The following is a 23660-nucleotide window of genomic DNA, read 5'->3' as shown; positions in this document are numbered from 1 at the left end:
GTTTAAGAATCTGTAGAAGTCAATGGATGAGAAATGGCAGCAAGATCCAGCTGATGTGCATTTCCCATTTCCTGCTCATTTTGACGGCTTTGTGCTTGTTATCAGCTTGCCTTCCTAAGTAGTATTTCAGGTGGATGCAAGAAGGTGGGTTGAATTGCTGCAAAGAGCCACATATCTCAGCTGTGCATGTTGCTGAGGGCATCAGAGATGTTTGGTGCCATCAGAGAATATTGAGGAGGACTCCTTGGAGACCCTTGTGCCTTGCCTTAGGAACGTTCTTCTGTCCTTTCAGTTGTTTATGAGGTCTCCTGTGTTCATTCATCTGGGGAGGGAGAGAAAAGCTTTCAGTCCTGTGGCTTCTTTATCTGGAGAACATGGGAAAAGCTTGCACGATCAGCCAGAAGGCCACAAGTGCTTCTGTGTGTAAACATTGTGATGTAGAGGGTTTGCCCAGAAGCATCCCCAGGTCTCGGCCTCCTTCTGCTGCTTTTGCAGGCAGCACAAAGATGTCAGGCTTTGGGAAGGTCAGCTCTGCACATTCACTTTTGGTGCAGTACCAGGGGAGAATTACAGCCCTAACTTTCCTAGCAAGACTGCAGCTTTGTACTTCTGGGCCTGATATCTCCTTTGCAGGCTAACAGAGTGCCACTCCTCCTGTCTCTGGTGACTCGCAGATCTGAGTAGAGCCTCTCAAAGACACAGTGCTGGCAAGTCCAGCCTAGCACGCTGTGCCTTGCCCAGACGGCCGTGCTTCATTGAGTGTTGCCAAGTATCATTTTTCTTTTACCTCCTTGTTCCTGGATTTAATAAATCCAGAGCTATCCACCCTCCACTCAAGCCAAAATCCTCCTACCATCAAACATGCCCCATTTTATGCCTTCCCTATCTGACAAGGGAAATAATCTCTCCTACTTTTCTCCTTCATGCTTCTCTGTCTAAATCCTGAAGCCCTAATCCTGTTAGCATGCTCTGTTCCAGGGCTCTGTCTCCACGAGAGTAACATAATCCTGCAGTAAATTTAGTGGGTCCAGAGAGACACATACATACAGAGGAAGGCAGAGCTGCTGCCATCCTTGGCCTTCTCCTCTGCCTCCCCCAGCTGCTTTCTTTAGCTCCCCAAGAAATTGTATAGTGGCCAAGCAGCACAATAAATAAAGCAGGAGAAAGGTTGCCTCCTGCCTCCTCCTGGACTTGCTGCCTCTTTGACTTCATGGAACTTTTTGTCTCCCTGCCCTTCCCTCCCTTCACTCGACACTGTCATTGGCACAATTCCCATACCCACTGGAACTAATGCAGCTTCAGAAATCCCCCCATCAGCCCGCTGTGGTTCCAATGCGTCGGAAATACAACTTGTAGGTGTTGGTGTGGAGCTTGCTTGTGTGCACGCGTGGAAAACTTGCCCAATCCTCCTTTAGCCTAGACTTATTAATCTTCCACCATTTGCTATCTGCAGTAAATTAATTAGGCAGGTCAGCTCTCATTGATTATCAATTTAATTTTATGTGTAGAACTGCTGACTGGACTGAAATGGAAGTAAACATAAAGTATATGGGGAGGAGATGGGCAGCTTTGTGATGCAGTGGTGAAAATGAGTTCCCTTGATTGGTTCTTGGAAGGTGCTTTTAATTTCTGAACGGTTTTCCCATTCGTCTTCTGGCTCCATCGCCCTTTAGTGCATGTGCATGCGCAGGCGCATGTATGCTCTCTGCTGAGGGCGTATCTATCTATCTCCCTAGATCACAGCCAGATTTTTTTTTTTTTTTGCTGGTGTAAATTACTGTGACTTCTTATACTTCGATGGAGATATGTTGATTTACACCATTCAAAGACTTGGCTCAAAATATGTGCTGAGTGGGATGGGAAGCAGATAGGATGGGAGGAATAGCAATGTTCTATTTTGGTGAGGGGGAAGAAATCTTTGCTTTCTTGGCGCTCCGAATTTCACACATTTTCCTGCTAGTTTTTCCCATGCCGTGAGTGCTAATTTGAAGCAGGATATAGAGCCTGTTCAAGTCAATGGGACTCTCTCCATAGTGTGCTTGGGCTCTGAGGGCATTTTCAGTGTAGAGAAACCATACGCTCAGGGTCAGACTCTGGTCAGTAGCATCAGGACCTGCGGGCTTGCCCCACATTTCCACTTGGGAAGGAGGCTGAAGGGCCAGGCGCATGGAAGGACCCTGCTTTTCTAACAGTGCTAAGCACCCACCCTCTGAAAATGGCCCCTTTATGTTATGCGGAACGGAGTGCGAAGCAATGACTTCTTGTGATCAGTTGAGCCTTTTCGGAAACAGGGTTCACCAGGGCATGTCCTGCCAGCACAGCTCATACTAGGGCTGGAGGTTTGGTGCCGTTTCTGCCCTCAGAAGCTGGCAGTCCAAAGTGTCGAGGCCCCATTCAGAGTTGCGTAGCTTATCGAATGTGATCTAGCCTGAGGAAATTACTGGGCCTCAAATCTAAAGCAGAATTGAGGTTACTCTCCTTGGAAGCAGGTGGTTTGGACTAAGGTGGTGTAAGAGATGCTTTCAGCAATGCATGTGGTAGTGATAAAGTTTTTGGGCTCAGTCCTGCTTCTGCTTTCTGTCAAGTTTGACTTTGCAGAAGTCAGCAACAAATTACGCTGGTGTAAATTTGGATTCTGGCCCCTGGTGCTCGTATGTGCGAAGTGAGCTAAAAAAGAACAAAACTGGAAATATGTTAAACCAAAAAGAGCAGCAAACCTCGTCAGTGACTGTTAAACATGCCGGTCCATATGCAACCTTTGGCTCATGGAGTCTTCAAACTGCTGATTGTGGGAAGCAAGAAGGGGTTGCCAGGAGAAAAATTACCCAGGCTTGCTGCTCTGGTTATCTGCTGGGGCGACCATCAGGAGCTGTCCTCTGGAACAGAGGGACCTTTGGGATGTCCTGACATGCTGCTTCTCATGCTAAAATAGTTGCACCAGCTCAGATAAACATTTCCTGTCCTCCGGTGTTAGGTTCAGAGGTAAGGTGTCGTGTGCCACCTTCTGTGTTGATGTAAAGCTGAAGGCTTTGCTGTCATGTGGAAATGTATCCTTTCAGCCTATGTGTGTGTGTTCCCACAGGTTTATAACACACACACATGCATGCCTGGAGAGTGTTTCACAGTAACCACTCTTCTTATAGCCCTCCTACTGGAAAAGAGGTTATTTGGTGTCTGCTGAGCAAGAAAAAGGATGAGAAGTGGGGTCAGGCAGGATAAAATAGGATATTAAAAACACATAAACCATGCTGTGCTGCTAAACGGTAGCAGCATGTTATATATTCTCCAGATTAGCATTTCTGCTCAAATTCACATCAACCCAAAATCCCAGTTACCAGCCAGATTTACAGCCAAGGCCCTCTGTGGGGTGGCTGTTCCCTGCTCTGGCAGTAGGGCTGGCTATCCCGGGCCGGACAGTGATGTGCAAGGGCAACCCAGAGCTGGTTCTGCTGCTGCGAACAGCCTCTGGCCCCCTCTGCAAACACCCCGCACACACCCTGGCGAGCTGGATCCGGGGAGGAGAGCAGTTACATGTGCTATCTGCAGGCCTAGAGCAGTGGGAGGTTTATAAAATGCTTCTTAACCTGGATTCTTGCCTTGAATAGCAGTTATCTCCTCACCCCTTTTTCTGTCCCAGACCACAGGGATGTGCAGTTGAATTGTTTGACTCTTGTCTCTGACAGAAGGAGATCGGTGCCAGAGATTACACTCTTCTGCTTTGCTCTGAGATAAACTTAGCAGGAGCTCCGGTGCTTAGCACAGCATATGCAGGGTAGGAGCCTGCAGAAGAGCCCAGCCAACATCTTGGTGCCGATGTGACTTCTGGCTGGAATTGGAGGATGCTCTAGCCCTATCCCGAGAGCCGGTGTGCTTGAAGGGAAAGCGGGCAATACCTGCAGCCTTGGCCTGTGAGCTTTAGTGCTTTATACTGAGGGCAGAGAAAGGGTTGGAAATTACCCTCAGGTTGAGTATTCCCTCTTTACCCCATACCCACTATGCCTCCGCAGCCTGAAACAGAAACCTAAGTATCCAGTCCTTGTCCGGCCTGTTAAAATAATGGGCAGCAGGGTTGGATCTAATGTCCATGTGGTAGTTATTGATTATCATGGCCATCTGGTAAGACAGCAGCTTTTTCATATCACATCAGATCATAAACTCTCCCAAAAAGCTGTCTCTGTGTGGTGGGCTGCATGTACGCAGGAGAAGCAGGGATGAGAGGCTGGCTAGGACTTCAGCTTGTTGCCTCAGGCAGCGGTGGCATCCTCCCTGCTTGCACGATGCTGCTTGCACACGATGCTTCTCGGTGGAGCTCAGTGTGAGGATGTGTCAGGATGTCAGCCCATCTACCTGCAGAGGGGAGGCAAGATCTCACGCAGCGTTCGGGAATGTCTTGCCCTTCACCTTGCAGCAGCTCTGGGTTTGGGGACAAGGTCAAAGCAGCTGTGGCCTGAGAATCTGAGGTGCCTCAGAATACTGTGAGAGGCTGTGGGGCGGCAAGCTTCTGGGTTGCCCGCCCAATGGGCAAGCCTATCCACCATGTCATTGTACAAGCAGCTCAGCTCCACTTGCCTGCCTCTGGGTGTTTGCCCAGCCCAGAAAGCCTCTCCTCATTTTTCCCTGCTGAGATCATTTCAACTGCTGATCTGGTTATTTCTTTCTGGAGAAGAAAGTTACATCCTGGAGAGGGTGTAACCGTATTTGTGCTCCCTCTCCCTTGCAGACATTTCAGGCCAACGAGGACGCCACAGAGGTGGTTCTCAACAAGATCCACAGCCCAGTGCTCACACGTTTTGTGCGCATCCGTCCCCAGAGCTGGCACAATGGCATCGCCCTGAGGCTGGAGCTGTATGGCTGGCGGGCCACCGGGGGGGGGGCCTGGCCTCAACCCTCCCCTCTGTCCATCCAACAGCCTGTCCCAGGGTGCTGTCTCCTGCAGCTGTCATGTCTGCTTGGGGTGGGAATGGTGACACCGTGAGCAGCATGGAGGCACCCATCCCAAGGGATTCACTTGGAGGGACAGGCAACCAAACCCCTGAAGGCGAGGAGGAACTGCCCAGTGCTGGTGCTGGTTTAGTGCCCAGAGTTTAAATCTGAAGGGGAAACCACAAGCGCTCCCTTCGGCCACCCTGGCTATTCATGCCTTTTCCTTTCCTGCAGATTCACCCTGTTCCAGCTTGCTGGGAATGCTTTCTGGCCTCATCCCTGACTCGCAGATCTCAGCCTCTTCCATCAGAGGCTACGACTGGTCTCCCAGTATGGCCCGCCTGGTGAGCAGCCGCTCAGGCTGGTTTCCCCGTGTCCCCCAGGACCAGCCTGGGGCGGGGCGGCTGGAGAGTGTCCCCAGGCACAGCCTGGGGAGGAGTGGCTGCAGGTGGACCTTGGCATCCCGAAGAATATCAGAGGCGTCATTATCCAGGGGGCTCGCGGAGGTGACAGCGTGACCACCACCGAGTCCCGCTCCTTCGTGAAGAAGTTTAAGGTGGCCTACAGCATGAATGGAAAGGACTGGGATTTCATCCAGGACCCCAAAACAATGCAAGCCAAGGTAGGCAAAGCCTGGAGCAGCTGCAAAATGAGACATATTCCTGGCTGTCTTCAGTTGGCCTGATGGGGTCTTGGGAAATTAGCTGTCTCTCATTACAGAGACTCTGAGAGTTTGGGTGTCACCATGTCCCCGTTCAGTCCCCATGTGTTGTCTGATCTAGTTGAGAGGCGTCCCTGCCTATGACAGGGAGGTTGGATTAAATGTTCTCTAAGGTCTCTTCCAGCCCAGGCCATTCTATGATTCTGTGAAATCCCAAGTTGTGTCCCAGGACCTGCTCCTAAGCTGTACTAGAGGCTGTAGCGTTCCACCTTGCCCCAGAGATGGCAATTTCCCTTCCTTTCTTATTGTGGACCAGGCCTGGGGATGTGGCCGTAACCTCTGGTCTTCCCAACTCCTGCAGGTCAGAGCCCACAAGATGGTGTGTCCAATTATATTTGACACAAACTAATTACTTACTTTAAGGGGAAAGATGTGGCTGTTGTGGCTTGCACAGGAACTCTTCTTCTTCCTGGAAGAGGAACATGAGTTACAACTTCTCTCTGGGAAATCTGCTGTATCTGAAGTCCCTTTTGCCACAATGGTGTGACCCTGAAATTCTCCGTCTTTTCCCATACTGTTGGAGTTCCCCATAATCTTTCTGCTTAATGGTATGGGGTTTGAGGAATAAATGAATTCTCTGCTACTGCCTGTTCTGGTTTTATGCAAGCTTGCCTGCTTCTGAAAATTTGGATAAGTTTTAAGTTTTCCAGATCCTACAAATGAGTCTCAGAAGGGCTGATGCCATCTACAGCTCTCTGTTTATTCCCCATAGACTTGAGTTCATGCATGTAACCTGAAAAGCAGCAGCACTTAGACTGTGAGGAAAACTGAGCATTTACACTGTCCTAGAACATGCAGTAGCTTTGTTATTTGCCAAGGGACAAATCTGATCTTATTTATATGTGAAGTCAGTGGATATTCCCCAGGCTTCCCCTGGGTGGCTGGAACCAGAATCTGACCCCTGGATATAATGCAGAGGCCAAGAGAGATTGTGCAAGTTTCTTGGAAACAGCCTGTCTGGTCCTCTTGAAACTGAGAGAAACAGCCCAATTTCTTCTCAGCTGGACTCGATGGTGCAGAGTCGGACAGCTAAACTATTTCAAACTGTGGCTGCGTCCTGACAGACTCAAAATTATCAAGTCTGGTGGAGACCATGTGGGATATGCACATCACTTGCCTTCTCTCTCTCACACTCTCTCTCTCTCTCTCTCTCTCTCTCTCTCTGTAGCTTTTTGAAGGCAACATTCACTACGATATCCCTGAAGTCCGGAGGTTTGAACCTGTTCCTGCCCAATACGTCCGAGTGCACCCAGAGAGGTGGTCCCCAGCGGGAATAGGAATGCGCCTGGAGGTGCTGGGCTGTGACTGGACAGGTAGGAGCCCCTGCGCCTCTGGCCACTGGCTCCATTGGGGCTGCAGCAGGCACTAAATGAACAATGTGCAAGTGTAAGGTTATTTCTCTCCCCATTGTCCCACCTCAGGGCCGTGCCATGGCAGGTGGACTGCAGCCATGAGGGCAGGACCTGCAGTGTGGCCTGACCTCATCTTTTTACTTCCACCTCAGGAAGAACTGGCCTTGATGTGGGATGTAGCGGCAATGTTTGGTCCCCAATCCAAGCTTCCACACAGGTCACATGCAGGATTTGTCCCCAACTCCCTTCTCCTTCCTTTCAGATCTTTCAGCAGGTTGTTTTACAGACTTTTGCAGGCTCTGTTAGATAATGTTTGGGCTTTTTAATTCAAATGGACAAGGTAAAGAGCAGGAGGAGAAGCAGGGGTGCAGTGACTGGTACAGGTATCTTGAGCTGCCACAGTAAGGCTTTGTTGTAAAGCGCCCTTCTCTCCTCGAACCCTGCGTGGAAATCATTTTGCAGATGCAGTTGGGGATTTAACTCTGTGACATCTCTACAATATCCCTAAGACCAGGGAAGTTTGTTCACTTTTGCCCACCTGTTTTTTGCAAGTGGTATGCCTTGTAGTCACCACTGTTTTTAGCATAGAGTTGAAAACTAACATACTCACTGAAATCAGTAGAGGCTGTGCCTCTGACCCTCTGAGGCTCAATGGTGATTGATTGCTTCATAGTTTCATCCCCAAAAGCCAAAAATGCACCCAACAGCTCATTGAGTCCGATGCAAGCTTTTCAGTGCCAGGGGCTAGTTGTCCTTTCTAAAAATGTACTTTATTTTTTATTAATCTGCTTAGATCCCAATCTGGTGTCCAGATGTCAGTGATAAAGAGGTATGATTTCCATTTTATAAACACATCTGTAGAAAGCATTTTATTGTAAGAATTCCCATTCTAGGAAGCTTAAAGGGCACAGAGCTTTTTATTTCCACCCTTTTGTGGAGTCTTTACTGTGCTTTTCTCCTGTGATGTGCTGTGACATGTGTTACACTTAACCGCAAATCACACAACACATACACACAATTAATAGTGATCATTTGAATTCAATGGCGAATCTCCCACTGAACTGGGAATCCATTGTAAATTATCTAAACTTTAAATCACGATTAGATCTTAATTTAAATCTTACAACATCTTTGGGATATTGTAGGAGAAACAGGTGCTGTGGCTTTCATGCAAGCAGCAGGAGCTGAGGCTCCGTGCAAAAGTGGTCGGGCAGCTCCCACTGTTGCTGCTTCCCACAGCTCCCAGGAGTCTCCAGCTGCCAGACCTCCGCAGACCATTGCTGACTGGTGCATCACAGCACAGCATCGCTGCCCCAAAGGGAGGCAGTCACACAAGACCTCTAACCACGTACACATCAGCCCCTCCATTGCCCTCCTCCAAATTAGAGAGTAAGACGGGTTTGGCATGCTCAACTTCTCATGCTATTTTTAGTCCAAATTTTCTTCTATGACTATGTCCACACTCAGTTTCAGTATCAGCAACAACAGCCCATGTTTTTTTCCAGGCAGGGTGCTTTATGGTCATTTCCCAGTGTGGCTGTCTAATCATTTGCACATTGTAATGTTTAAAACTCAACCACCAAGTCGTAAATACACGTAGCTTTATTGATCTGCAGGCATTCAGCTTTGTAATCAGAGCAGGGCTTGTAATCTTGTGGATTCACCATGTTGTAAGAAGCATTTATGTCCCTGATGCAACCTGGAGCACAGAGATAGCCCATGGCATTATCTGCATGCTAAATCCAGGCTGGCTACGTGCAGCAGTCCTTGATAATGCCAAGATACAGCCTTCCTTTGCTGGGAGTGCCCAGGCGCGTTACAGAACTGGCTGTGAAAACCTAGCAGTTGCACTTGCTTGGGAAAAAGATTAAGAGATGCATTAAACCAAGCTGATTGAAAATATTTTCAAGTGAGGGCCTAAGACCATGCATACCCTGCCCAGCTGTTTTCATTTCATGTCAGCAATGAGCATCTTAATTACTGAGTCAAACAGGCAACTTAACAACAACTGGGCTCACAAACTAGTTGGCTAGTAACTCAAAAATTGGGAAGCAGGCAGTCAGCAATTGGCTTCTTTCAAAGACCTGCCAAAATTTTTGCTCTGAAGAGTGGAGATTGATGAATGTTCGCTTGCAGCTGGTTTTCTCTCCTTTGAAGTTCTAAACATCTGGTTTCAATTGCTCAGTGACTTTGCATTTTGATCAGCAGTTACCACCAGTTGCACAGACACTTGCTGGGCCAGGGAGAGAGAAAGCGAGCAAGCAAGAGCTCTCTTTTTCACTTTCCATTTCACACATCATGTCGTCTTCCCTGCTATTTTCATTATCTCTTGTAACCATCGTGTTGCGGCTCTGCCATGGTAACTGATTTTTCAAGATATATTTCTGCAGCTTGTCCAGGGCAATGCAATACTGTTGATTTCCATCCGCTCAGCATCTGTGTCCCGTATGGGACTTGGCTTTCAAGGTCCTTCCACATGGTCACATTTCAGCTATAAATCTCAATCTACGAGAACAACAGCCTAAAAAAATGTGCCAGCTCTAAATAACTTGCAGCTTTTGATATGCTGCCTTCACCTGCTGCTTTTCTTTTCACTTTTATGATGTTTTTTTGTGCCTGGTTGCTTTCAATTTACTTCTCGATTGCGTTTGGAGTTTTATGGGGTTGTAACAAATTTGAACTTAAAAATTAAAACACTTTGAGGTTGTTTGGTATTTTGTCCTGAACAAAAGAGAGCCACTGAAAAAATAAATAAATAAAAAAACACTGAGAGTTTATGTGCGGCGTGTTTAATAACAGGAAAATAAAAGGGCAGAAAGGAGCCTATGGAAAATATTCAGCGTATTTAGCCATTTCCTCCTGCTTCTGGCATTATTAAATGATATCCTGAAGGGTGCCGACAAAGAAACACAATCTCACATAAAGAGGCAAAGCAGCCTCTCTTAAAAAGTGGAAAGAATCAAGGCTGCTGTACTCCAGTTAATGCACCCATAAAAGGAGAGACTGCTGGAACCTAATGTCATTTGCTGTTGATCTTAATATCCTTCCCTTTCTTGCTTAAATTTCCCCTGACACCTGCTTGGAGGGTGTTTCACACAGGCTGTGTTGTAAAGAGGGAAACTGGACAGAGACCCTTTGAAAGTGTAGTCAGGAGCCTGAAGTGTGAAACCAGATACTTTTTGCAGCAAGCCAGAGCGCACTAGGGGATCCTCTGGGTCCGTCTGTGGTTACGTCATTTGTGAGTTTGAGTGACTTGCTTTATAAATTGGCACAATTGGTGGGGATGTTGTGTGTGTTTTTTTAACGTGTCATATGCCCTTATGAAAGAAAAAGACATTCTGCCTGTGATCTCTCTTATCCAGTAATGACAGCTAAATGGAGTGTAGATTAAAAAATTAAGAGAAAAAGTAAGCATGCGTATCTAGAGGAGAGCCTTGTCCAACGGGAACTCTAAATCAAAGGAACTCCCATATGGAAGCAGCCAGTTCACTTGAAGTTCAAACCATGTTGACATTTGAAGAACATGGCAATTTCAAAGTGTTCTTGTTCTACCTCTTCTGCCATTATAAGAATATGAGAAAAAGATTTTTTGCTTTCTTTGCTACTGCCCGGGCTTTTGTTACTGCCTCTTGCATATAACATCTCCACTCCATGTTTTCCAGATGTAAAGCCCACTGCAGAGACGCTCGTGCCCACTTTGAAGAGTGAAGAGACCACCAGCCCATACCCAACTGATGAAGAGGCAACTGAGTGTGGTGATAGCTGTGGAGAAGAGGAGGGTATGTATCAGAGCAGCCCATCTTTATCTCCATAAATGACGGCTTAAGAGCTAAGCAAATACTCTTATCTTCCCATTAGCTCCTATACATGGGGCTGATTCCTGGAAAGCTTAAGGTAATAATATTAGTGATAGGCCAAGATTTTTTAAAAAAAAAAAAAGCACATGAACAAAACCTGCCAAAAATCTGACAATTTATGTCAAGGAAGGATGCAAGAGCAAGAGATAGCAGCTAATTCAGTCCCTAGGGTTTGAGACTTGAAGAGCTGCTCTCCCAGCTTCCTTATATGACCTGAAGAAGCTCACTTAGTGCCCTGTTTAGAGCCACCTCCATTCCAGATCCCCTTGGCTGAGTGTCATAAATTCAGAATCACCATTCAGGGGAGAGATTCAGACTGCATGGTATGCAGGGCTCCTTTTGCAGAGATCACAACTGTGGGAGTAAATCACAACATGCACAGGAGGCTGATGTCCTGAACACCTATCTGGTATGGATCATCTTCCCTAATATCAGCTGCTTCAAATTTGGGAGTCTAGGCTTCTTGTGCAGGCAGCAGAAAGAGGGTAACACTAACTCCAGGCAGGAGTTCGTCCTTCCAGTCTTAGATGGCTGTCAGATGTACAGTGAATGGTTTGGTATCTGTGGTGCTTGCCTGCCTCTTCTGATTATAGAAGAAGCTGAATGTTAGTTTAGACTACATGCTATGCTTGTTAAGAGCCAGTGCTAGAGGGGCCTAATCTTCTCTGCTTCAGATCATAGAATCATATTTCCTAAGGTTTTCCAGGAATTCTACCTGCAAAAGCAGATGTCATATTCTTCTGCTCCTTGCAAGGGGGATGTGAGCACCTGAAGCTTGTAAAATGTCCAGGTTAAGGGCAGAAGGCTTGGTAGAGCTGTGCAAGGATGGTTGTACAGTGTAACACGCAGATGCCTGCCCCTGGGAATGACAGCAGAGCCTGGGTCTCCATGCTGGGCTGGGCATTTACACAAGAATTTCCAACAAGAAATCTCACAAAATAAAGCTGTTGTTTGAGATAGCTCCAAGGACTTCTGTCACTTCAGCTTCCAGTCCCAGAAAAAAAAAAATTCATGGATTTTAAAATAAATAAATTAAACCCTACATTAACTGGCTTTTTCACACCTCCCATCGGGATTCTGCCATAGTTCAGTTCTGGAAATGCAAATTGCAGAGCTAGCTCAAAGAGCCTGATTCTCATTGCTTTGCCTCAATGATAAGCCTGTGCAACCCTGCTGCCATTGAAGCACTTGGGAAACTGCCGAGAGGAAGTTGAGGCCGGTAACAACAGTCTTTGCAACAACACGATTCCTGGGTTAGAGCAAGCAGAGTATGCCGTGGAGCATGGAACCAGCCTCCCTGTCAGCTTCCCTCTGATTTAGCAACAATTTTCATTCTCATACTCCATAAACAATGAATGCGTTTCTCTGGACAATCAGATTTATGACAGCCAAAGAGAAACAATGCTGCTCTCCTGGGCATAAGATTAGATTGGCATAAAAGGATCCATGATCTGCATTGTTTTATTTCAGATGGGAGCATGTAAAGAAAGCCTTCTGCCCCTCACAGCAAAGTTCCCTTGATGCCTATCACTTGAGTCAGTCGCCTCCTGGCTATTGCTCACTTTGTGGGCACTGTGATTTAAAACTTCCTCTTTGTTCAGGAAAATCTCAGCCTACATTTGGGCTCTGACATGTGTGTCCACTGAGTGCTTGGGACAGTCTCAGACTGTTTCTGCAGCCTCTGTGCCTTATGGCTGGTTGGTTCCCCGACTGAAGGAACCAGCAGCTGCCTCATCGCTACAGGCACCCCCTGGCATATGCCATGCTGCCCACAGACCTCTCTCTGCAGGAAGGCTCTCCAGAGCTCTTAAAGGTGTTGACACAGGGGAATTAGCTCTGCTTCTGTTTCACAGATGAAAAGTTGAATGACTCGCCCAAAGACCATGTGGTGAGCCCATAGCAGAGCTAGAAATAGAGGATGGCTCCTTCCACTTCAGAATCCAAAAGCTTGAGCTCATGGTGGCCGCACATTTCCCCTGGTAGCATTTCCATGAGAAGGTAGGAAGCAGTGAGTGACAGCTCTCCATGTTGACAGACAGCTCCCGTCTGGTAGAAGTGGCTAGATCTGTCACTCAGGAGCCAGGTTTCTGGAGCACTTGAGATTCTCCTTTTGGAGCCAGAGCAGGAACTGATGAGCACAGGGCACTCAGGAAGCGCTCTTACTTGACATTTAAGAAGGCATTTAATATTTGACCGCTCTAGGGGATGAAGAGAAGGTGCTGATTAGAGTCTGGAAGCATTTGGTACTTGCTTTTATATTTGCTTAGTTTGGTGGATTAGCCGCAGGACATGGTGTGAGCATTTTGATGATGCAGAACTTAAGGCTGATCCCTGGAGCTGACGAAATGTGAGATAGGTTAAAAGCATCAGTGTGAGTGAAATTTCATGCTTTCTTCAGTATTTATGGCTTGCCAGCTATTTCAGTTTTGGGTTGTTTTTTGGTAGCAACCCTTCATGGGTAGGTCATTTTTTAATCCAACTTTATTTTGCTTCTATTTCTTTTCATAAGATTTCCACCTCCCTGTGAACTTCAACTGCAACTTTGATCTCCCTGAAAACCTCTGCGGTTGGACACATGACTCAGCAACGGGTTATAAATGGTCTTTTCAGCCTACAAGCACCTGGATTGGCAACTCTGAACCAAGCCCTGAGACTGTGCCTGGTAAGATGGTTGATATCATACCAAAGCAGGGAAGAGGGAGCTGATGGGGCTTTCTCCATGTTAACGATATGACTGGTTATTGCACAGCTATCAAGAGTTGCAGAGATGAACATTCTCTTTTGTGAAAGCTTTCGGATGCTTTCCTGTATGGTTCATGATTTATTTATAGGACCGTGACCGCTGGCACTGAATTATACTAACTATCCTCTTGGGATGGCCTTGAATCAGACACTGGGCTTTGAATCCTCTGTGACCATGAATGTTAGCTCAGGCTTTGTTCCACATCCTGATCTAAATGTCCTCTGTAGGACATTTGTAGGCTTTTTCCCCAGAATGCATTTCTTTTGTTATAGATGCATTTCTTCCTCCCATATGTTGCTCAGATTGCCTGTAGACTTCAGCTATTCTGCACTCTGCGTCTGCATAGGCTGGATTTCAGCCTCCTCCAAGTGAAGGATGAGCTAAGCCTGAGGAATGCTGAAATATGCCAGCTTCTTGCTGTTTGACTTTTGGTCTTTTTCTCTTCTATGCTTTGGAAGAAGATTTACATGAGGGTGGCAGAGCCTAATTTATGGAGGACCTCACTGAGATGTGCTGACTTGAGTTGGAAGGGAGTCTACCTCATGCAGTGTGGTTGATAGATCGTGTTCTTCAGCTTCACATATTGGAACTTGCCCTGGGACCAGTGCCCTTTCCTTACCCTCATTGACTTTGTGGCATGGATGGCATGAAGAACATTTGCCAGTTTCCTTGTAACAGTAGACTGCATCACTGTAGCTTCACATCTCCTCACTATCAGTCATGCTTAGAAACTCAAGGCTCCCCCAGGGAGAGCTGGTTGGTCTTACCTGTCTCCAGCTCTGCCACGGTGCCCAGTGACTTCAATGTCTGCATGCCATGAGCCAGGCATGCTGTGGGCTCCTCCATATCCCCCCGCCCCCCCTGCCAAGGTTGAGTCTTGAGATGCAAATGCTCAGGCGAACCTGTTAGCCACCTGGCAGAGGCGCTGGCCAGATTGGCAGTGCCGCCAGACAGTTGGAAAGCCGTGCAGCCAACACCTGGTAGGCAGTGCTAAAGAGGAAAATATGTATTCCAGAAACATATGGAAAGAGGAGAATCTGCTACATCTCCACACACAAATCACCCCCACGCAAATGCACACATCATTTCTCTCATCAGCTCCTGAGGTGCTTGGCATTTTTCTAAAAGACACGGTAATAGTGTTAGGGCAGCCTATATGGACATCTGACAAATTCTTTGGCATGACAAAGGGTCACAGTGTCTGCTGTGGAGAAAAACATTTTCATATTTCAAGTGTTTATCTCTTCAGTATTTGAGTGCTTTAGAAGATTAATATCTGGAGCTCAGTGGAGCCTCAGGCAACAGGAGAGAACACTTATAGCCAGCCCCAGACTTAATAACCCTCCCCATCTCATTCGCTGTAGTAATGTTTAATTAATATAAGCCTCCTGCAAGTAGGATAAAAATTACTTATTTTTATAACTTAGACTCAATTTTTCATTTCATTTCCTCTCCCCTGAGTCTCCCTACAATTAGTTGGCCATAGTTTCTTAGAAGACTCTGTTGTACGTGCGCACGCGTGTTTGCATGCTTGCACAATCTAGGAGAGGCTGGTGCTGCCTCAGACAACTCAGCGTGTAGTTCTGGTTTTTACCCTTTCTTCTCTTTTTCAGTTAGTTATCAATCACAAAACTTCACTACTGCAGTCAGTGTAACATTTTCCTTCTGAGTTCAGCTGTCTGGTTTTGTGCAGGTGAGAAGAGCTCTCTCTTACAGTGCTGTGCTAAGCCAGGCACCGAACACCCGGCAAGTCACAGACTGTAAGGCTGAGGAAGAGGAGGAAGTAGCAGCTCCAGGGGGATGAAGTGAATTGCCCACCACAGTGGAGGAAGCCAGCAGCAGACACCAGGCCCAGGCTGTGGGACGGTTTTTGGCTCTGTCATGGGATCAGCCTCCTGGCTGGGCCAGGCAAGGATGTGCCCTCCTGGCAGCTGTGCCGCTGCCTTGCCCAGCTCGAGGCTGTGGAGGGGCCAACGTGCAAAGGCATTGGTGCTGCACTCTGCTTTGGTCCTACTCTTTGAAATTAAGAAGACATGACACAATAGGATGCAACTATTTGCTTTTTTCCTCCACCACAGCTTTTAAAAGCAACTCGAGAGACATGAAAAAGAGGCGATGCCAGCCCCTCGGCAGGGACAGAATCGAAGCATTGTTTGGTTCACACTCCCCTATTCTTCCCCTGCCTTTCCCTCGCACTCCCTCCAGCACTTTGTTTCTACTTTGCAAATTCATCCTTAGACTCCAGGGAGCAAGGAATGAAAAGCCCTTGTTCGGGGTGGTCTTTTCTTGTGAATTCCCCACCCTGGGGTGAGCAGTTGGGTGAAGGAGAGCAGCTGTGCTTGGTTTAGGGGCAGGGCAAAAGCTAAGGGGAGCTCAAAGCTGCTGGAGCCCAATTCACTCTGATTTAAAGGTGCTGGCCCAGGGTAGAGTCTGTGGCTGCTCCATGGTAGCAAGGAAATGTGCTGTGCCTTTAAGAGCGATTTGAGATCTGTTTCTATTTCTTCTGAAAATGGCAAAACAAAATTCAAAATTAAAAGGGAAAGAAATAATAATGAAAGGAGGAGCCCTGGCTCAATCTGCGTGAGAGAGAGGGGAAGGAAATGACCATAGTGAAATATCCTCTGTGAGGCACTTGATTAGAAAAGTCTGCTGAGAGACAGGCCTGAATTCCTCAGATATCTCCTGATTTCATTTTATACGCTGTGTGCAATTCCTCCTCATCTTTGGCGCGGAGAAGTTCTTGAGACTGACAAGACACCCACTGCTCCTGTTCCACTATTTTTATTTCCAAGATACTCTTTCAGGCAGCTCTGCATTTCTTTTTTTAGTCCTGTGTTCCTTGGGCTCTTCACACCGTGGATTAGCTCCACGTCCTCTCCTGCAGGCTCCTGTTACACGTCTGGAGACCCTGTTGGTGAAAGTGGACCCAAAGTGCCCAACTCAGCAGAAACCCAGCATGGTTCCAGCTGTTACCCTGCCCTTTGCAAGTCTAGAAAATACTGTTGCTCCTTTTTCCATGACTCCCCCCAAGAGATTGCCAGGATTTTTCCCTCTCTGAGTTTTCAAATGCTTCCCATCTGTAGGAAGATTCCCCTTAGCTGCACCTAGCAAGCTTCAAGGGGTAACAAGTTCAAATTTCAATAAGGTTTCATCCGCCCTCCTGCCGCACGCGATGGCAATGTGCCATTGGTGTCAAGATAGAGGTCTTAAAACCTGAAAATAAATCTGGGTTAGTAAATTGGGCACCTCAACTCTCCACCATTTTTTAATTTCACTGGGGTCTTGATCCTGAAGGGTGTAAAGATTCTGGGGCATATCCTTGGCTGGTTGTACTGCTCTCAGCAATGCTGTGCTAATAAGCCAGCACTGAAAAGCTGGAATCAGTGTGGTTTGCCCATTTTTTTTTCACCTCCCCTTTTCTCGCAGTCATTAAGTAAATACCCTGTTGTCCTGGACGAGCGGTGCGGGGTCTGCACCTCTGTCACGTGCTGCTTCTCATTTGGGGTCTGAGCTCTGGCAGCATTGTGAATGCCGTGTTATTCGAATGTTGGCAACTGTATGCCCATGCAGAAAAGGAAGCGATTTTATCCATGAGGTTCTCCAGGCCACATAGCTCTTGGGCTGGGCTGCAAAAACCCACCAAGAGCTTCTGTTGTGGACCACAGCCTCACTGGCTTTGAGGGTCAGGAATGCTGCTCATTTGGGTTTCAGTCGCTGCAGGGAAAGGTTTATTTGCATCAAAGCATTTCCAGCAGAGGAATGTTTGTAGTGCTCTGAAGTTTCATAAGAGCTTATTTTTTAAGGAAAACAAATGTTGAGCTGTTTTTAAGCTGATGGTGACCCTTTACCATTCCAGTGTTTTTCCCATGGGATCTTTAAAAGGAAGAGTTTAGTATTTTTCCTAAGATCCATGAGAACTACTGCCTGAAGGCCTTCATCCTACTCTGCCCAAAGCAGCAGAAAGGTTTTCATGGTGTTAATGGAGCAGAACTGAACTGAAGTGGGGGTTCTACAGTGTTAATGGAGCAGGACTGAACTGAAGTGAGTCTGCACTTATTCTCATGAGACTCTCAGGGCTTGTGCCTTGGGGACACATTTTGACTTCTAGGGTCAGTCCTCTCCCCTTTGAAGTAGAAGGCAGTTTTGCATGTGGGGTGGTGTGAAAGTCAAGCACTTCTGTGCAGTGAGTGAGCAGCTGCACACTGTGGGAAGGAGACCATATAGCCAGCTCTGTCTCTCCCCACTTTCCCCATGCATGGTGCAGATTGCCTCTCAGCAAAACTCTGTGTGGCTCTTCTGGCCCTCATTTCCACAGTGAGGAGAGCAAACCCTGAAAATCACGAGTGCTTCGGCCACCTGCAGCGTAGTGGAGCTGGGACGCTCCAGCACTCAGATCGTGGGAGGTTTGCTGAACATCAGCTGGGCTGTGCGAGGCTGTGCTCGTGCTGTCTTTCATGAAAGAAGGGGCATGGCCGTGGTCCATCCCTGCATCACCAGCCAAGCTCCCTCTCGCTTGGACTGGGCTGGACGCAGAGAAGAAACCATTCATCTGGGACCTCACTTGTTTCTTCACTGCTCGCCTGCATGAGTCCTTAGTCCCTTTTTGGGCCCAAACACCAGTGACACACACTGCTTACAAAACCAAGCTGGAATGCTCTCTGGAAAGCAAGACGCTGTCTCGCAGATCTTAGCGTGTGCATCAATCCATCTCTCCGCAGCAGTGACTTAGCAGCCTGTGAGTCACAGAGCCTGATTTGGGAAAGCGTGCGCACATGTGAGCAAGCTGCAATGTGCAGCCTGTGCTCGGTTAATGCCTTTAATTGTGCGTGCACAAACGCTGGGCGTGGGTGGGACCGTGCACACCCTTTCGAGTAGGGATATGCAGGGTGCCTGCCAGGCTGGCGGTGGGCACGGCAGCGCAGTGGCAAGCAGCTCGCTTAGCATAAATGTCAGGCTCTAATAGGCGTTTGGTTTATCAGGGACACTGTGCCCTACCTGCGCTCCCGGGGAAGGCAGTAGGGCTCAGGATTGCGCCGCACTGTCGAGGACGTGAGGCTTAATCAAGAGAGAGGGTGTAATGGCCTGTCCATTAGACCAGGCGGAGGGCTTGGTTCTGAGCAGGTGTGGGGTTTTATGCCTGTCCACAGACTGATTTAGAGACTGAAATGGCAAGGACTTGGCAGGCTAATTAACACATAATCAAAATTGAGGGGATTTTCCAGCAGACGCAGTGATCTAGTTAATATAAATATTAGTTTTACGGAGGATTGATTTCCCTTTGTAAATGAAAGTCTGTCATTGAGGAGAGGCCTGTCACTTGAATTACGGCGGCAGCCTTTTGAGGTGAATTTGCATGATTTGCCAGAAAAATTTAAAATATAATAACTATCCAATTTCAATTTGCATATTTATGCAGCTGCCATCCTCCTGCTACCAGAGCACCCTGCAGTCGTGAGGGGATCTGAGCTGATCCTCTCTCTAGAAAAGGCGAGGGCTGATGCAACCCCCAGCTCACAGGCCCCAGAAGAACGGCAGGATCAGGCCTCACTGGGACGTCCATCCCCTTGGCCCTGACACAGCATGGTTGAGGTGGCATTTGGGGCCTGGAGCAGAGGTGTCATCTGTAGGGTTTGACAGATGAGGTGGCTGTCGGTGGGCCATTGTGCTGCCACTAAAACACACTGTGGAACAAGCTCTGCGATGAAGAAGAGTGCAGTGACCCTTGGAGGGACATAAGTATAGGCAGTTCAGTGTGAGTCCCCCATAGGAGCAGCAGCTGTGACTCGGTATTATCCAGTGAGGGGAAAGTGTGGGGGAATCTGAAGTCTCAGTAATTACTTGTGTACATCCTGCCCAACATGTTTTGCTGGAAAACCTCCAGATGTGCTGCTGAGACCAATGAGGAAAGGTGCTTTTCTTGGGAGAGGGAGTGAGATATGCAGGACCGAAGCACAGGCAGGCTGACCTTGCAGAGGGGGCAGCTGCGGTGGCTCGTGCTTGCAGCCTGACCCAAACTGCGAGGCTTCATCCCCTGCTGCCCCTAATGTCCTCTCAGATGGCTTGCTGGCAGGAGGGGACAGGCACGCCAAGAGGAAACCGCGTTGGCCAGATGGTTTGTTTGCAGGGCCTGGCTGGTGATTTATCTGGGACGCACTGCCGTGCACATACAAGCCACTCTGCCATCGTCTGGCTGGAGATGGTTGCGTGTTCATGCTCCTCTGGCTCCCCTACATCCAGATGATCCCATAAATCTTCCATGAGATTTATGCCGTAGCATCAGTTGCAAAAACAGCAGTAGGTTAAAATGCCTGAGCGAGTTTGTCCTGCCTTTTTTGAGCTAGTGCTTTGAACTACCAGTGCCTGTTCGGCAGGGGATGTAGCTGCAGTGTTAGCCAGAAGAGAGGCTGCAAAGCAAAGTTCTGGGAAAGAGATTAAAATGCATTTCTGATCCTGGAAGAATTGATCAGCTCATCATTGCAAGGCTCCCTTCAAGTGTTTTAGCAGGGGAAATCAGCCTTTCAGGTGCTTTCTGTGCCAAAGACTTCCATTTACTTATCAAACAGAGCAGCTACTACAACCACTGGGCTCCCACATGCTATTCCAACAATTAACCCCAAAATGCCCTTGTTCAGTCAGTCTCAGCAAATTTGCAGGGATTTTGAGAAGGTCCAACTAGCCATTTGAGTAATGCAGCCAGTTCATCTTCAAATGACACAGAAAGTTGTGTCTGCTTGTGCTCAGCTCCCCGCTTCTGAAGCTGGTACCAGGAACAGAAGCGTGTGGTGCCCAAACCCACTGCTCCTTGCAGGGGAGCCACTAGGTTCATCACCCAGGGATGGAGCCTTCCCACAGCCCTTGGGATTGTCACTAGGTCCTCAAGAGCTGTGTGGGCCCCCGCAAGTGCTGAGGAGGGAGCACAGGAGATGCAGGGCTTGGGAGGGCTCCCATGGCTCTGAAAGAGCCTATGTGGTTGAGGGGGCATTGGTTTCAGGAGCACTTTAGGAGTTTCTCGGTGTCATCCCTGGTGGGACGGATGTGACTTGGAGGCACGCAGGCTCTTTTGCTGAAGTAGTGATGTTGGGTACCACCAGCTCCCAGTGGAGGGTGAGGATCGTGAGAGTGTCCAGCTGCACAATTAACATAGTCCCCTGTGGTCTTTGAGTGGATCCAAGGATGGCTCACATCCCTCAACTCAATCAGATTGCCTAGATACTGCCACCAAAGGTCAGTCTTGAACTTTGAGGATCCGGATTTGATCTTTCTTGAGCCTGACTGGTGCTTTTATTAAAGATTTTCTTGTGAGACCATTTCAGCTGTGAGATAATTGTATGATTGCAGTCTGCTTTTTTCTTCCTCCTGTTTCTTGATGCTGCTTTTTTCTTGTTGCTGTTGCTTTTTTTTTCTTTGAAGAGGCTTGTAGTGAATTACAAAAAGAGGATTTTAATTCAGGAGACCTTGATGACTTATTATGCCTTATCGCTCCTTAGGCATGAAATACAGCTTGTTCTTTTTTTTCCTTCCTCTACTTGTTTATCTCCCACATCTCCTCCTCCACCACTACCACTCTGAGGTAAATCACAAGAACACTCCTCCATTAGGGAACGGCATGGTATTTTTTCAAGTGATTCACTCAAGCAGGAGTGGGCAAACAAGCTTTCATCTTTTTTTCTGCTACTGTTTGTTGGCATAAAGTGCCAAGTGGCCCAAGTACATTTCATAGGTGGTAGGAAATATTGCTGGAAAGTGTTGCTCTCTCTTTATGTGGCCAGTCAGGGACAGATTTGTCCTTCACGCAGCGAAATCAGTGAAAGTTCATATGGAGTGGATACGCTTTTGAAATATTGTGATCATACATCCCAGGAGTGATGGCGAATCTTTCTGCCGCCTTGCCCTAAATTTATTCTAGAAAGCTGTGTAGTTCACGGTGGTTGGTTTCAGCCCAGCTCTCTGGCAGTGACAAACTTGTGGCAGGGCCGGTGGCTGTGCAACCACTGATACATCTGCCTGGGGCTGGGATGTCGCCGAACTGCTGAGCGGCAGTAAGGTCAGCTGCTGTTTCCCTGGGTGAGACCTGACCTTCGATGCTTGGAAACTGGGCTCTAAGTTCAGATTTTGGAGGTGTTTTGGGTGCGCTTTGCAAATGTTCTTAGTGCAGATGCTGATTTTCTGCCGTTGCTGTGGGCACTGAAGCCACAGAGGGAGCAGGGCAAGCAGGAGGCAAGCTGCTGCTCAGAGCTTTGCCTGTCAAGCACAGAAAGCCAAGATGTGGAGAAAGGAAGTGACAGACCCTTAGGTGTGGTCCTGGGGCAGAGGTAGCCCCCCTGGGCTGCAGGAGGGCTGGCACATGCTGGCATGAAGCACCAGTGACACTTGCCCACTGCATAGCAAGAACAAGCATGTTCATCCTTCTGTTGAGTGAAATGCAAAATGCGGCAATATCTGTCCCTGACCTGCTTGTGTCACCTTGCACTGCTGACAGAGCAACCCAAGGGACTCTGTCCTGCCAGTGGTCATTATGAGGGGGGGCAGGTAAGGATCAGATCAGCTCCACACTTGGTTTTCAGTCTGTGCTAAGGGACTACAGGCATCCAAGCTGCAAATGGGAAACTCCTTGAGGAGGCTTTTCATCAGAGAGGGCTGGAAACCACTCATTCCAGATCAAATCAGCTGTGCCCAGGGATTTGTGTCCATGGGCTTTTTGCTGCTATTGGTATTCAGACCAAGTATCTCCAATTCCAGTCTCAGCCTTGAACTTCTCCTGCGTTATCAAACATACTAAATCTCCTCCCTGAGGATTGACTAAAAACAAAGCACAATTTAAATGTAATATTAAAGTGAGTGAATCCTCTTCTGTATGTGTTTCAGGTACCTTCAAGTTTCAACCACCCAGTTATCACCTGTGCATGCTTCACTCACTGGGACCACATCCTTCCTCTGTGCTGTGCTTTAGGGGTTGTTTTTCTGCATTACAGAAAGACTGAGAGCCAGGCTTCCATTCTGTAATGCATATCCTCAAAACGCTAGATCGCTAAATCCTGATTGTGGGGTTTTACCACTGATAAAAAGAGGCAGGATGGACACAACTTGAGATACCCATCCCAGGTTGAGTTTTCAGCACCAGCGGTTAGAAAAACTCACCTCAGGCTTGTTGACTGAACAAGCTCCCAGCAGAGTAAACACTCCCACCAATGTCATTACCGTGGCATCGCTTCTTCTGGCAATAAGTGCTCTTCAACTTCTCGTGATTATGTCAAGCTTTGGCTTACTGCTTTCTGGTTTTGCTGTCAGCCTGTCAGATGGTGGTGGCTGATGAGGGAAATGTGATCCTCAGTGCCCTGCACAGGGCACAGCAGCAGCAGGGCTCAGCTGCAAACAGGGAGGGTACCAGTGCAAGACCCCACTCCTGCAGACATGGGTGTGAGAACCTGCCGAGCACTGCCAAAGCCCCCTAGCAGGAGGTGAGACGCTTGTTGCAAGTGGCCACAGAAAACAAAACAATGGTCTTTCCCTCCTTGAACAGACGACAAGAATTACCTGCAGCTGCAGAGCAGCGGAAGGAGGGAAGGCCAGCGAGCCCGGCTCATCAGCCCCACCATCTATCTTCCCCGGAGTGCTGTCTGCATGGTCTTCCAGTACCAGGCGTGGGGCAGCAATGGGGTGATGCTGCGGGTCTGGCGGGAAGCCAACCAGGAGCACAAGGCGCTGTGGGTCATCACGGAGGACCAAGGGGAGGAGTGGAGGGAAGGCCGCATCATCTTGCCGAGCTACGACATGGAGTACCGGGTAAGGTGATTGGGGAAGTTGTGCTGGACCCCGCAGGCATCTCCAGCATCTTTATTTCAGTGTTTCAGAGCTGAGGACCATTCATCATTAGGAATGTGGCTGTTTTCATTGTGTTTCTTGAGTTACCATAGTAACTAAATGACACTGTTTGTTATTCAGAGAGTGCCTGTCTTCTGCACAGACTTGGGTCTTTGTTCAGCCTGTTGCCTTTTATTTTCCTCAAATCTTCCACTTTGCAAATATTTTCCTTTTTTTTTTTTCATTTTGTTTAGTGCATTTTT

At 47.9% G+C, this 23660-nt stretch overlaps 1 protein-coding gene across 1 annotated transcript in view; it reads left to right on the top strand.

Moving 5' to 3' along the window:
* The window catches only part of NRP2 (neuropilin 2), a gene marked incomplete at its 5' end in the record, with an annotated part of 75304 nt that overhangs the window by 29285 nt on the left and 22359 nt on the right, over window positions 1–23660 (top strand). Inside the window, 7 exons of the mRNA XM_009872164.1 lie at window positions 4721–4862; window positions 5155–5297; window positions 5336–5545; window positions 6813–6957; window positions 10659–10775; window positions 13363–13515; window positions 23117–23379. Of these exons, the coding sequence (XP_009870466.1) occupies window positions 4721–4862; window positions 5155–5297; window positions 5336–5545; window positions 6813–6957; window positions 10659–10775; window positions 13363–13515; window positions 23117–23379 (1173 nt within the window). The remainder of the gene's footprint in view (window positions 1–4720; window positions 4863–5154; window positions 5298–5335; window positions 5546–6812; window positions 6958–10658; window positions 10776–13362; window positions 13516–23116; window positions 23380–23660) is intronic.

Source organism: Apaloderma vittatum, unplaced genomic scaffold (assembly GCF_000703405.1).
Source record: "Apaloderma vittatum isolate BGI_N311 unplaced genomic scaffold, ASM70340v1 scaffold33520, whole genome shotgun sequence".
Classification (NCBI taxonomy): domain Eukaryota; kingdom Metazoa; phylum Chordata; class Aves; order Trogoniformes; family Trogonidae; genus Apaloderma; species Apaloderma vittatum.
Note: the sequence above shows the minus strand (reverse complement) of the source record. Positions and strands in the feature narration are given on the sequence as shown.